This window comes from Papio anubis, chromosome 13 (genome assembly GCF_008728515.1).
Source record: "Papio anubis isolate 15944 chromosome 13, Panubis1.0, whole genome shotgun sequence".
Taxonomy (NCBI): Eukaryota; Metazoa; Chordata; class Mammalia; order Primates; family Cercopithecidae; genus Papio; species Papio anubis.
In genome coordinates, this window is record NC_044988.1 from 91,850,615 (window position 1) to 91,865,789 (window position 15,175).

Genomic DNA, 15,175 nt, shown 5'->3' on the forward strand with positions numbered 1-15,175 from the left:
TTTAGGCGAGTTGGAGATGTCTGTGAGAGGTCTGAACAGTGATGTCCAGTTCGAGGTAAGAAAAGGGGTGGGGTCTAACCTCAGAGAAGGGTGTAGAACTTGCATATGAAGATGGTGCTTAGAAATGACAGATGTGAGCTCAAGCAACGCATAGAGGAGGGAAGGAGAAGAGGAGTTCTCCCTTCCCCCCATGTCTTGCACTAGAATAAAAGTGAAATAGTTTTCAAGTTCCTGCTCTATGCTGGGCATTCTGCTGTAGTTTCACATCCATCATCTCACTCAGTTATCTCAACAACTTTGTCATCCACTCTGTTCACTCACTGCTCTTTCTGTTTCCTTCATTCTTTACTCAGGAGAGGTTTATGAAGCACCTGCTTAGTGGTTCTAGGAGTTGAGGATACCAAGGTCTTCCTTTAAAGAAGCTTTAGTTAAATACAGGAGATAAGATATCTAATTACAAAACAAGATAGAAAGTGTTACGCATCCCAACAGAGGTACTAGCAAAAGCCTAAAGAAGGTCAGAGTTAGGAGAGGAGCCTTTAGCTTGTTGGGAGGAATGGAGAAGGAAGGAATGAAAGCATATTTATTAAGTACTCACTATATGTCAGGCCCTTTGCTAGGAAAACTTTTATATGTTATCTGGATTAATTGCAGCCATTTCACCCATAAAGAACTGGAGAGCCCAGTGCAATGGCTCACACCTGTAATCCCAACATTTTGGGAGGCTGAGGCAGGAGGATCACTTGAGCTCAGGAGTTCTAGATCAGCCTGGGCAACATAGGGAAACCCCATCTCTACAAAAAAAAGAAAAAAAGATTAAATCAGCTGGGCATGGTGGGGCAGCCTGTGGTCCCAACTACTTGGGAGGCTGAGGTGGGAGGATCACTTGAGTTCAGGAGATTGAGGCTGCATTGAGCCATGATCACACCACCGTACTCCAGCCTGGGAGATAGAATGAGAACTGGTCTTGGAAAAAAACAAAAAACAAAACAAAGAAGCTAGTCAACTGGTCAAGTTGGTGTCACTGCCTTGTTCTCCTGTATGAGCCTGTCTTCCTCCAGCACAGCACTTATGACACATTGCATAATTGCTCAATTGTGTCCCCCACTAGACTGTGAGCCCCACAAGGACAGGGACTGCATTTGCCTTGATCACTGGTGAATCTGTGTTGTATTCAGCAGGTTGCACCATCAGCATAGTCCCTGATAAAATGTAGGTGCTCTGTAAATATCTGTTTGGAAGGAAAGAAGGAAGGGAGGGAAGGGAGGGAAGCACAAGCAAAGAGGTTTGGGAAAGTATCTGTATTAGTCTGTTCTCATGCTGCTGCAAGGACGTAACCCAAGACTGGGTAATCTATAAAGGAAAGAGGCTTAATGGACTCACAGTTCCACATGGCTGGGAAGGCCTCACCATCATGATGGAGGCAAAGGGGGAACAAAGGTACATCTTACATGGCAGCAGGCAAGAGAGCATGTTCAGGGGAATTGCCCTTTATAAAACCGTCAGATCTCGGCCGGGCGCGGTGGCTCAAGCCTGTAATCCCAGCACTTTGGGAGGCCAAGACGGGCGGATCACAAGGTCAGGAGATCGAGACCATCCTGGCTAACACGGTGAAACCCCGTCTCTACTAAAAAATACAAAAAACTAGCCGGGCGCAGTGGCGGGCGCCTGTAGTCCCAGCTACTCGGGAGGCTGAGGCAGGAGAATGGCGTGAACCCGGGAGGCGGAGCTTGCAGTGAGCTGAGATCCGGCCACTGCACTCCAGCCTGGGCGGCAAAGCGAGACCCCCTCTCACATTGCAAAAAAAAAAAAAAAAAACCGTCAGATCTCATGAGATTTGTTCACTTTCACGAAACAGCATGGGAAAAACCCACCCCCATGATTCAGTTACCTCCCACTGGGTCCCTCCCAGGACATGTGGGGATTATGGGAGCTACAATTCCAGATGAGATTTGGGCGGGGACACAGCCAAACAATATCAGTATCCAAGATTATATATATATATATAAAATGGTGGTAAGATTCAGGAAGCAGTGTGAACTCCAAGGTGAGAGTGAGCCTCTAGGTGAAGGGGAGAATGAACAGAGCAAACTGTATTCCCCTCTTTTCATTTTTGAGCTTTTGGGGGAAACAAAATAAAAATTTTGTTTTCAGCAGAGTACTGATGGGATGGGAAGGATGAGAATGCTGAGAATGGGGTTCCTGCTCACTCTGTCGCCTGCCAGCTCTGACCCTTCAGCTGTCACATGGGGCTCAGTGATTTCCCTGTGTCTTTACAGGATGGAGGGCAAAGCCAAGTACATCCTCCCTACTGAAACAATATATGTTGGGGAAATGAAGGACGGTGTGTTTCATGGCGAAGGAACTCTGTACTTCCCCAGCGGGAGCCAATACGACGCTGTTTGGGAAAATGGATTGGCCATAAAGGTGATCAGCCGGGGGGGCGGGTTCTGTGGAGGAGAGATCCTCGGGCAAGAAGAGCCTCACCCTGTGGCGCCCCATCTACCCTGTCTGGTGCCTACCTCCTTCCATTCCCTCTTCTCTTTGTTTCTCCTCCTCTCCCCCGACTTTTTATTTTTATTTATTTATTTATTTATTTATTTATTTATTTATTTATTTTTGAGATGGAGTCTCACTCTGTCACCAGGCTGGTGTGCAGTGGCACAATGCTCACTGCAACCTCTGCCTCCCGAGTTCAAGCGATTCTCCTGCCTCAGCCTCTCAAGTAGCTGGGACTACATGTGTGCGCCACCACGCCCAGCTAATTTTTGTATTTTTAGTAGAGACAGGGTTTTACCATGTTTGCCAGGATGGTCTCAATCTCTTGACCTTGTGATCCACCCGCTTCAGCCTCCCAAAGTGCTGGGATTACAGGTGTGAGCCACTGCACCCACCTGGCATTTTTTTTTTTTTTTTAAACGAGTCTCACTCTGTTGCCCAGGCTGGAGTGCAGTGGTGTAATCTCAGCTCACCACAATCTCTGCCTCCTGGGTTCAAGCTATTCTCTTGCCTAGGCCTCCTGAGTAGCTAGGATTACAGGTGTGTGCCAGCATGCCCGGCTAATTTCTCCCTGCTTCTGGATCTCCCAGTGCCCTAGAATCCTCTCCTTCTAGATCTGGAAGGATTTGTGGAGAGGCTATGATGAATTCGCATCTGCTACGCCACTTACTGCCTGATCTTGAGCCCATGACTTCACCTCCCTGAGAATTCTTCACCTATCAACTCGGGACAGTAGTTGCATTAGTTATCTATTGGTACTATAACAGGTTACCACAAATTTAGTCTGAAATCAGCACAAATGTATTATCTTACAGTTCTGGAGCTCAGAAGTCTGAAATAGGTCAGCAAGCCTGCATTCTGTCCAGAGGCTCTGTGGGAAAACCTGTTTCTTTGCCTTTTCCAGCTTCTAGAGGCTGCCTGCATTCCTTGGCTCACTCCAACCTCTGCTTTCATCATCACATCACCCTTCATCCCTTTGCTTTCATCATCTCATCTTCTCTCACCCTGGCCTTACTATTTCCCTCTCATAGGAACCTTGCAATTATATTTGGCATACCCAGATAATCCAAATAATCTTCCCACTTCAGGATCCTTCATTTAATTGCATTTGCAAAATATCTCTTGCCATGTAAGGTAGCATATTCACAGGTTGCAGCAGAGAGGGACATCTTTGGGGGACCATTATTCAGCCTACCACAATAGTACAAGGCACCTCCTAGGATAATCATAAGAGTAAATGAGGCAATATATATATATGAACACTTTGCTAAGTTCCCAGCATACAGGAGGCACTCAATAAGTGTTAGCTCTTACTACCACCATCACTGCTACTATCATTATAACCTACCTAATCCAAGGATTCTTACCCTGGTATTTGTGGGTCATGAATAGAATTCAGGGAGTCACTGAAACCTCTTGATTTATATACAGAAGTTTCTGTGTAAAGGGGACTAAGTTTTTCTCCAGGAAAAGCATCTATAGCTTTCATCAGTTTCACTAAGAGCATGTTGGGGCCTGACTCATGACCTAAAAAACATTAAGATTTCTTAACCTTGTTTTATAGCTTGGAGAATCTAAGCCCCAGGAAGGGGATGTGACTTACCCGAGGTCACACAGTGAATTAATAGTATCATTGGAATTTCCACCCGTGTTTCCTGATGCCCAGGCCAATGCAATTTCTACATCCTGAGGCTTCCTTTAGCAGTAAGGCAGCAAAGGCAGAACATATGTGTTTGGACAAAGGGCCATGGCTGATGGCTCTGACCTTTCCAGCTACAATAATAATAAAAGAATAATAACATTTATTGAGTGCTTACTTTGTGTCAGTGTGTCAGTCAGGGTTCTTCAGAGACACAAAACCAATAGGATATACAGAGATGTATGGAAAGAGATTTACATTAGGGATTGGCTCACAAGATTATGGAGGTTAAGAAGTCTCCCAGTTTTCCCTCTGCAACCTGGAGGCCCAGGAAAGCTGTTAGTGTAGTTCCAGTCCAAACCCAAGGGCCTCAACCAGGGGAGTCAATGGTGTAAGTCCCAGTCAGAGTTCAAAGGCCCGAGAACTGGGAATGCTGATGTCCAAGGGCAAAGAAGATGGATGTCCCAGCACAAGCAGAGAGAGCGAACTGATGCTCCTCTGCCTTTTTGTTCTATCCAGGCCCTCAACGGATCGTATTATGCCCACCCACTTTGGTGAGGGTAGAACTTCTTTGCTCAGTCCACCGATTAAAATGTGAACTGCTTCTAGAAACGCCCTCATGGACACACCCAGAAATGTTTTACCAGCTATCTAGGCATCCCTTTCCCTTAACCTAGTCAAGTTGTCTCACCAAATCAACCATCACAGCCAGGCACTGTGCTAAATGCTTCACGTGTGCTATCTCATTGAATTTTCAATCAACCCTATTTCATGTATACCATCATTAACTTAATTTTACAAATGAAGAAATGAAGGGCCAGAGAGAGTGGGTCATCTGCCCAAGTTCATCTGCCCAAGTTCATCTGCCAAAGTGAGTTCACCTACTTTGAGTGGCAGGGACTTATACCCATTCCCTCTCATCATCACAACCATAATAATTATGATCATTACCACTTCTTTACTGTAGCCATCAGAAAGCCCCCCACTTCCCTTGACATCTGAACCTCTTGGCCAAAAGCCTTCAGCTTCCTCAGATGCACATGTGCGCTCCTTGTCTTCCAGGGCACATACACCTTTGCAGATGGGCTGCACTATGATGAGAAGAACTGGCATTACTGCGATGGCTATGATCGGAGGTTTTACACAGAGATCCTCAATGGCCTGAAGCCTGCAGGTACCCAGGCACCCACCCTTTCCTTGATACCCCAAACTGAGAGGCAAACTAAGACGGTTTCAGATAAGTGCACAGTGGCCTAATGAAGTAACTTAAAGGGGAAGAGGAACTGAGCAGCTGCAGAAGAATACAAAAGAGCCAGGTCCTGGAGCCAGGAAGGCCAGTCCTCATATCTCAACTCCACTATGCTAGTCAGAGGACCATGGGCAAGGGGCTTTACCCACTGTGCCTCAGTTTCTTCTCTTCAAAATGGAGTCAATCGGCTGGGCGCAGTGGCTCATGCCTGTAATTCCAGCACTTTGGGAGGCCAAGGCAGGTGGATCACTTGAGGTCAGGACTTCCAGACCATCCTGGCCAACATGGTGAATCCCCGTCTCTACTAAAAATACAAAAATTAGCCGGGTGTGGTGGTGTGCCTGTAATCCCAGCTACTCCAGAGGCTGAGGCATGAGAATCGTTTGAACTCAGGAGGTGGAGGTTGTAGTGAGCTGAGATCACGCCACTGTACTCCAGCCTGGGCGACAGAGTGAGACTGTGGTCTCAGGAGGGGGGGAAAAAAAAAAAAAGATCAAAATGGGACAATAGCATAATCTACCTCCCAAGATTGTTGTAAATAAGATAATTCATGTCAGGTGTTTAGAACAGTGCTTTGAATGCATATGGGTGCACGGTACATGTCAGCTGTTCTTATTTGTAGTACCTCCTATAACACTAAAATTTTGTAAATATTTTAAAAAGAAAGAGTTAAGGGCAAAAGCAGTACTGACAGAGCATGTGCTTTGTGTATCAGGTGCTGAGGGAGGCTGTCTGTAATCCCTGCCTCCCTAATGTCCAGATGATCCTGCCCAGTCAGCCTTCCTAGTCCCATGTCACTCCAAGTTGAGGCTGTGGAGTTCAGACATGGTTCCCTGTGGCAGAGCTCACACTGGAGGCCCAGACTTCCTCTCTGAGGTCCTCTGTATCATGCTCCCTCCCTGCCAAAACCGTGTTTCATCACGGACGGCTACATTTGGACTACAAGTCTGAATTCAGAGAATGGCACCTTAAAAGGCTCATCTGAGTGTTTTTGAGATGTGTTCCAGGTCAGATGAGCCTCAAGACGGGGGTAGGGGAGGGATAGCATTAGGAGAAATACCTAATGTCGATGATGAGTTGATGGGTGTAGCAAACCACCATGGCACGTGTATACCTATGTAACAAACCTGCACATTCTGCACATGTACCCCAGAACTTAAAGTGTAATAAAAATAAATAAATAATTAAAAAATTTAAAAAAGAAGAGTGTAGTTTTTGGCACAGCAGAGATAATATATCCAAAATGACAGATGGGGAAACAACTCTGTATACTATAAAAGTAATCCCAACTTAGGTTATGAGAGACCATGAGCTGTGGTTGATAGAGCATGGAGCCAGAAATTGTGGGTTTGAGTCCTAGCATTTCCTGTCTATAGCTACATGAGACTGCACAAGTCAACCTCCATCAGGGCAGAAGCCTTCAGGAAGCACCCAGGCCCTGGAATCAGGCTGACCTGAGCTCAAACCCCCATCTCCTTCCCTTCCCAGCTTCATGACCTTGGATCAGTTAGTTGACCGGGTGAGCCGCCTTCTCTCCCTTTGCCCTCCTGACACTTACTCTGCTATTTTCCTCCTATCCCCAGACTTCTTTACCAGTGCCTCCTCAACTTCACCCCACCCCTAGTTATTCATGCTGAGGTTCCCGGGGCTCTCTGGCTTAGGCACTTTCTGTTATCATTCTATACGCTTTTCCTGAACAAGTTGATATACTTCTAAGCCTTCAACTACCATCAGCTTCTAAATTGAAATCAGAATCCCTGAGCCTAAGATCCCTGCATCAAGCTTGACTGACACCTATCTTGGTCATTCCCCAAATTGTCTGCACTGAATTCATTGTCACCCCCACTGTGATGTCTGCCTCACTGAATGTCATGCCCAACCACCTAGGTAAGCCTAATCCTCCCTTCCCCTGCCCCCTAAGTGCAATAGTCCTATGGATTTTACCTCTGAAATATATTCTTTCATTTGTTTAGTCAACAAATATTTACTGAGTATTTCCATGTGCCAGGCAGCATTTTCTTCATCCTCTTTGCCACTGCCCTGTTCCAGCCCTCCATCATCTCTCCCCTTGATGACCTGACTTCCAGAGATCCCCACTTGGCCATTCTTGAGGTCATTCTCCTTTCTACAGCAGTCACTTCCATTTTTTTTTTTTTTTTTTTTTTTGAGACAGAGTCTTGCTCTGTTGCCCATGCTGGAGTGCAGTGGTGTGATCATAACTCACTGTAACTTTGAACTCCTGGGCTCAGGCGATCCTCCTGCCAAGTGATCTAGTCTCCTAAGTAGCTGGGACTATAGGCATGCACCACCACTCCTGGTTAATTTTTTTTTTTTTAAGTTTCTTATAGAGATGGGTTTTGCCATGTTGCCCAGGCTCATCTAGAACTCCTGGCCTCAAGCTACCCTCCCTCCTTAACGTGGGATTACAGGCGTGAGCCACCATGCCCAGCCACTTACATCTTTTAAAGTGTGAATCTGATTGCCCCCATCCCCCAACCCTTGAGTGCTCCCTATACCCTCAAGATAAGGTTTCAAATTCTCAGAAACAGTGACATTCTCTGGCTACTGCTCATGTCCCAGCCCCTTCCTGGGCTACCCACTCTTCTCGGTTTTTCTCTCTCCCTTCTTGCCATACTTGCTTTCTCTCTATTTCTCAAGGAGACCACACTTTTCCACCATTCTCTCTGCCTGGAATACTTTAACCCTCTTACTTCACCCAAATAACTCCTTCCCGTCCTTCACGTCTCAGCTCAATGTCCTGAAGCTGGGACCCCCTTCCCTGAATTCCCACACTAGGTAAGGTCTCCCTGTGGCATATCACGGAGCAGCCATGATCTCCCCCCAGGGCTTGGATCTTGAGTGTTCAGGTCCTCTTCCCAAGCTGTCAGCAACATGAGGGCAGGGCCCTAGCACATTGTCTGGCATACAGTGGGTACTCGTTAAAGAGTTATTGTCAAACAGGGATAATGATATCGACATCACAGCGCAGGGTGAAGTATGTGCTTAGGGGAGTTAAGGCAATGACAGTAAGAAACATTTCCTAAGCTCCTACTGTATGTCAGACACTGGCTGGCCCCAGGGAGACCAGAGCTGAGAGGACATCGTCTCTGCCTTCAAAGAGCTGCCAGTCTAGCTGCAGCTTGAGAACCTTGCAAATCACTCCTCCCCGATTACTTATGATGGGAGGCCTGGACTTTGCCATGGGCTCTTTACCCCAATTAAGGCTGTAGGCAAAAAGCCCTCAGCCTTAGGCCTCAGCTCTCACACAGTGGCTGGTTTTGCTAAAGCTGAGCCTCTGCCAGTCTCATGGTGGTTTTTCCCAAACCTGCCTGGCTCTTCCCTTCTTCTCCAGTGACCCTCAGCAGAGAAGCTTGATTCTAAGTAGCTACTTCCTTCCCTTGTCGTTCCACACTTTGCCTCTTGGGGCTGGCATTGTTAGGGTAACTCGTCCTGCCTGCAAGGCAGGGTGAGGGTTAAAAGTGCCCCACAACCTCTTCGAGCATCTGTGAAGTAGGCATTGATTGGCATGACGCTTCAGTGAGAGAACTGCTGTAAAGTGCCTGACGTGGAGTAAGTGCTCGGCAATCATTAGCCAGTACACACGGAGTTAGGGTTAGGGTCAGGGTCAATGTCAGGGTTAGTGTTAGGTATGTCATTAAGCAACACAAGAGTGCCTACTGTGTGCAAGACACTGATTCGTGGAAATGGTGCTGTGTGCTCAGTGGGCATCCAGCTCTCAGTCTAGAGAACAAGGAATTATAGGAACTATAGTTAGAAGGAACCTGAGAAGTTATTTATTCCAACCTCTCCCTTTACTTGAGCCATGGCTTTTCAAGATACACACACATAGGGTGCGTGACCTAAAAGGTGCACTCGATCTTCTTTCCCTCCCAGAGGTCTCAGTGTCCCTGGTCCTGTGGCTGCACCTAGGCTCCCTCCTCCCCTGATGTTGGCAGCTGAACATACAGGTTCCAGAGTTAGACTGCTTCCTAGCTGGATAACCTTGGGAAAGTTACTTTAACTTCTCTGAGCCTCAGTTTTCTTATCTGTAAAATTGAGCCACAGAGTTGCTCTCAGGATTAAATAAAATAGGAGCACAATGCCTGGCACATAATAAACATTGAATAAGTGGCAGCCACCTGGTAATTTTGGCGAAAGTCAAGGTTCTCCACCACCTGCCCCTTGTCCACCTGATCCATTTCTTTCCTGCTGTTCTCCTTCACACGTCCTCTGCTCTACAAGGTTTCGAGAGGAGGGCCTAAGGACCCATGCCTCTGGCCTCTGCCCATGCCTTGAATGCCACCCCTCTTCTAGACCTGATGCTCTCCCATCTGTTTGCCAACTCTGACTTATCCTCAGGGTCTGTCTGACTTCAGAACCTGTGCCCTTTTCCATGGTATCCCAAGAAATGGAAAAGGATGGGGTCAAACGAAGAAGACAGAGGGTCTAGTTCCCAAGACCCTGTTCCCAAGAGCCATTTTCAGAAAGTTCCTTTGGGGCACTGTTTCTGCTGGGTTTGCTTCTTGCCCTGAGTAGGGGTTATTTAGTTCAACAGTGGAGCCAGATAGTCACATGAGCCACCAGCCACAAGTGGACCTTATGGGAACACTGGGTTTAGATTTGGCCTTGATGGTGAACTAATTGCCCATTATGTTCTTTCAAGGTATGGCTCAACTCACCAATATGGACCCACCTAGAAAAATACCCAAGGGCTATTACGATTGTGGAGACGGCTTCTATAACCCCGTCACGAGGGTAATCAAGGACTACAGGAACCGCTTTCTGAGAAACGCAGGTAGGTTTCTTTCGACACTGTAGCACATTTTCTCTTCATCCACATATAAGTATGTGCATCCGTATGTACAAATGTATGCACACACTTGATGAGAAAAAAGCTTTTGCTGATGAAAGACAAAAATTGATTACCTGGATGTTTTATCTTGTGGACTTCTCATGGCAAATCTGTACATAGTCCTAGAGGGAGGTAAAAGGACATTCGTGGTCTAGCTGTGATGGCACATAAATGTCGCACTGAAAGGATTAAGGTACTTATTTTTGCATGCATTCCTTCGATTTTAATGGGCACCTACTATATGCTAGACACTGTGCTTGGTGTTGGGGAAAAAGCAGAGCAAAGCTGGACACAGCCCCCCTTCCTTGTGGAGCTTGCATTCTAAAGGTGGCAGCGTAGTACTAGAAACAGTTAATTGCATCATGGAACAAACACAATGAAGGGCAAAACATGGTCCTGCAGGGAAGGGAAAGTAGGGGCCCCAGAGAGGTGGGACAGATGCTGTGGGAGGACAAAGAAGGGATATCAAATCCCAAAGTGGTAAGTCAGAGAAGGTTTCAAGGAGGAAATGACTTCTAAGCTAAGACCTGAAGAATAACTGGGATTTGACCACAAGGCTTGGGGACAGGGTTTCCCAGGGAGAGGAAATGGCACAGGCAACAACCTAGAGGGGAGTGATCCCTTGAGGTCCAAGAAGGTTGGTTCATCTTTTAGTCAGGGGAGTAGGTACCTTGGAGGATCCAGAACCTCAGTTTGGTGAGTCAACATAAGGCTGATCAGACTGAGAAGAACCCATTTGCAGTGACCACACTCACAGGAGATCAATACACAAATAATAGGAACATTTTCCTTTAATGCAGTGATTCCTAACCTTACCCTTTTCTGAAGTCACACTCCCGCTAGGAATATCGAAAGATATGGACCCTCTTGCTAGAAAAATGTCCATGCATGCACACACACAAGCACACATGTGCACACATGTGCCCACATGCACGCACGCACACACACACACACATTTTGCAGATAGTCTTAAGGGATGGATGGTCCCTCTAAAGACCCAGGTCAAGAAACCTTGCTCTATAATGAGAAAGAAACTTCCAGGTAGACCAGACCATCTGTGCTGGTGGATGACAGCATCATCTTCCTATAGGGAAATTTACTCAGTAAGTCAGTGATGACCAGAAAGCTGCCTTGTGGGGCTAGAATAAGAGCAAGGAGAATTGTCAGCTGATCCTATGACTGGAATCCTGGAGCTAAGACGCCCCTAACCCACTGGATGCTACTGGAGGAACATGGTAAATGCTCACACTCCAAGTCCCCCGGCTCACGTTTCTTCAATGACTTCCCTTTTCCATTTGCACAATGCACTACTCTGTAGCATGCTAACTCTGCTGGGTGCTAATACATTTACCATGAAGTTTCTTAGTCAAATAAGATAGGGAGATATTGCCCTAAACAATGCTAACCGGGCTTATTTACTGCAGAACTTCTCAGGGCCTTTAATATGCTAATATACTTTGTACTTTTCCTTCATGGCACTTATTTCAACATAATTAAATGTAATTATTTGCTTAATATCTATCTCTCCCACTAGACTGTAAGATCCGTGTGAGAAGGAACTCTGTATTATCTTGTGTCAGTAAGAGTTCAGTTAGAAAAATGGAAAGAGGCCTGGCGTTGTGGCTCATGCTTGTAATCCCAACACTTTGGGACACCAAGGTGGGCAGATCACAAGGTCAGGAGTTCGAGACCACCTGGCCAACATAGTGAAACACCATCTCTACTAAAAATACAAAAAATTAGCTGGGCATGGTGGCGGGTGCCTGTAATCCCAGCTATTCAGGAGCCTGAGGCAGGAGAATTGCTTGAACCTGGGAGGCGGAGGTTGCAGTGAGCCAAGATCGTGCCACTCCACTCCAGCCCGGGTGACAGTGTGAGAATCTGTCTCAAAAAAAAAAAAAAAAGAAAAAAGAAAAATGGAAAGAATTTAATATCAGGAAATTGGTGGCTACCAGGGAACTGGAAAAGCAAAGGAAGACATTGAGGTAACAGAGAAAGTAACTGCAGGATGCAGGTACCCCCTCAAGGACTGGCGACAATAGTAAAAGATTAGGTTGTGAGAACCTAGAAGGTCAACAGAGGGACCCCCAGGACCTGCAACCCAGACCCCTGAGCAGAGGCCAGCTGGGGCTGGCTCCTGGGAGCTCAGAGCAGGGCTCCTGCAGAGTTGGGACCCAGACCTCTGGCGGGACAGCACTGCCCAGTGGAGCCTCTGAAGAGAGAAATGAAGCTGATTCTAGGAGTGTGGAAAAAACTGGAAACTGGAAGTGAAATGACACTGCTGCGATGACACTGGCATGAACAACAAAGACAACAGAAAGGAGGGTGTCTTTGTCTGCCTGACAGCCCCTAACAAGGAGCTGGCTGGCAAAACTAATGTAATTCAAACAGTTCCAGTCCCACCGTTGCCAAGTTAAGTATAGAAGGGTCAGTTTGGAGCTGAGAGTCAGTGCCTTCTTTTTTTTAATTTTGAGATGGAGTTTCACTCTTGTTGCCCAGTCAGGAGTACAATGACACGATCTTGGCTCCCTGCAACCTCTGCCTCCCAGGTTCAAGTGATTCTCCTGCCTCAGCCTCCCAAGTAGCTGGGATTACAGGCACCCACCACCATGCCCAGCTAATTTTTGTATTTTTAGTAGAGACGGGGTTTTGCCATGTTGGCCAGGCTGGTCTTGAACTCCTGACCTCAGGTGATCCATCCGCCTTGGCCTCCCAAAGTGCTGGAATTACCTGACACCGCACCTGGCTGGGTGTCAATAGCTTCTCACTGGCCCAGCCACCCCTTTTGTTGCTCAGCATCCACACCCATTCTTTTACAGATATTGTGTCTTCTGTACAACATTAACAAATGTATGGTTTTTTTGTATAACAAGTTTCAATACATCCTCCATATTAACACAAGGCCCTCTCCCCTTCTCCCACAGAGGGCAGATACTGCACCCATCTTTTGAGTAAGGTTATTCCTTGACAGTTCTGCCTGAAGAGTCTATAACCTACAAGCTCCTGCTGATAATCCTTCCATAAAATAACAAGGATAAAAGAGGAAAAAAAAGAAAAAATTAGTTAATAAAAGCAAATATGCTAGCCAGGCATGGTGGCTTGTGCCTGTAACCTCAGCTACTTGGGAAGCTGAGGCAGGAGGATCTCTTGAGCTCAGGAGTTTGAGGGCATCCTGGGCAACACAGCAAGACCTTATCTCTTAAAACAAAACAAAACAGGCCGAGTGCAGTGGCTTACACCTGTAATCCTAGCACTTTAGGAGGCCAAGGCAGGTGGGTCACCTGAGATCAGGAGTTCAAGACCAGTCTAGCCAACATGGTTAAACCCCATCTCTACTAAAAATACAAAAATTAGCTGGGCATGGTGGTGCATGCCTGTAATCCCAACTACTCAGGAGGCTGAGGCAAGAGAATTGTTTGAACCCAGGAGGCAGAGGTTGCAGTGAGCCGAGATCACACCACTGCACTCCAGTCTGGGTGATACAGCGAGACCCCCTCTCAAAACAAAACAAAACAAAATGTGTATATAGATGAATAAATAGAAAGATAGATGACATAGATACAGACATACATACACATACAAGCAAGGAGAAAAAACTATATCACTACTACAGTTCTCTTTCTGTAACTGGTCACAAGGCTGTAGGTAATATTTACAAATTCCTTCTTCCATTATTCATCCCAGGTTCCATTTGCCTTGAGCCCACCCTTCCACTGGTCTGGCTTTTTACCTAGCAGGGTAATCAAAACCTTCATTCTTGAAGGGTCCAAACCCTTAGGGGTCCTGCCTTTGTTGGTTATTAGTTGGTTGGGTTAGTTTTTTATGAACTTTTACTGTGGTCAGTGGAAGTACCAAGAGGTGTCCTGGAGAACTGCTGGGTTCCATACAGTGTTCCCTTTCTCCTAATGGATGGCAGCATTATCTTCTATACCCAGCCTTCTCTCAGGAGCCAGGAGAAACTGATGGTAACACAGATTATAACAGCATAGAGTTGCTGCCAGACAACTTAGTAGGGATACTTTACCCTGGAGGCCAGTAGGCCAGGGAGGTTTCCTGGAAAAAGAAAGATCTACTCTGTAATCTAAAAAAGAACAGACAAATGCAGCAGGGTTGGTAAGAGTTTTGAAGGCAGAGGGGACAGTATGTGCAAAAGGATTATCGTTGGGAGAAAACATGTCATAAATAGGGAGCTCCAACTAATTCAGGAGCATGAGCTAACAGTATGAAAGGAGACAAAGAGCAAGAGAGGAAGCCTGAAAGGTGGGCGGGGTGAGGGCAAAGGTTATGGCTGTCTTTCACCCTAAGGCAGTGGGGAGCAAGGGAAGGCTTTAGGCAGTTACTAACATAGTAACTCATTTGTTCTTTAGAAAGACTTCTTTGATTACATGTAGAGAAGAGGCCAAAAGAGGTTAGATTAGGTAGGAGATCCTTCTGGTAAGATGATGGGAGAGAGGAGCATGTGAAGGACATGGGCTCAGGGTGATGGGGTAGGTGACCTAGGTTCCTGGTCCTGGTCCCAGCTCTCAGGCTGCCTGCTGGATGACCCCCGGCCAATGCCTTCCCTCTCTGGGCCCCTTTCTCTTCATGGATAAAATGAGAGAGTTGAACTGGATAATGTCTAGGGCCCTTCCAACATTAAGTAGGAGTCTATGATGGAGGAGAAAGGTAGCCAAGGAGTATTTTGGTCCTGATATTATAGGACAGATGAAGTTCAGAGTGTCCTGAAAACCACTAAAAAGGAGGCTCTGTTTGTGGCCACCTAGTCATTACCCCTGACTCACCTCACCCTGTGAGGGACTGATTCAGGCTTCTGTCCCTCTTCTGTTTTCCCCAGGGACCTCTTTCTGCTGCATTCCAGTCTACCCCCACAAACAGTTCTTCCTGTTGGCATCCTGAAAGCGCAGGCTGCTGGGCCTCTGGGCCTGAGATGGGTGAC

At 46.6% G+C, this 15,175-nt stretch overlaps 1 protein-coding gene across 4 annotated transcripts in view; it reads left to right on the plus strand.

Annotated features, from left to right (window-relative positions):
* MORN5 (MORN repeat containing 5) overlaps nt 1-15,175 on the plus strand; it is a 40,804-nt gene that overhangs the window by 5,720 nt on the left and 19,909 nt on the right. For 2 of the 4 annotated variants that reach the window (XM_021927188.2, XM_031654478.1), the window contains 4 exons: nt 2,280-2,427; nt 5,201-5,312; nt 10,051-10,182; nt 15,074-15,149. In XM_021927188.2, the coding sequence (XP_021782880.2) occupies nt 2,280-2,427; nt 5,201-5,312; nt 10,051-10,182; nt 15,074-15,135 (454 nt within the window). In that variant the 3' untranslated portion in view covers nt 15,136-15,149. Of the gene's footprint in view, nt 1-2,279; nt 2,428-5,200; nt 5,313-10,050; nt 10,183-15,073; nt 15,150-15,175 lie in introns of those variants that run through there. The other 2 variants (XM_017949588.2, XM_031654479.1) reach the window with 2 other exon arrangements.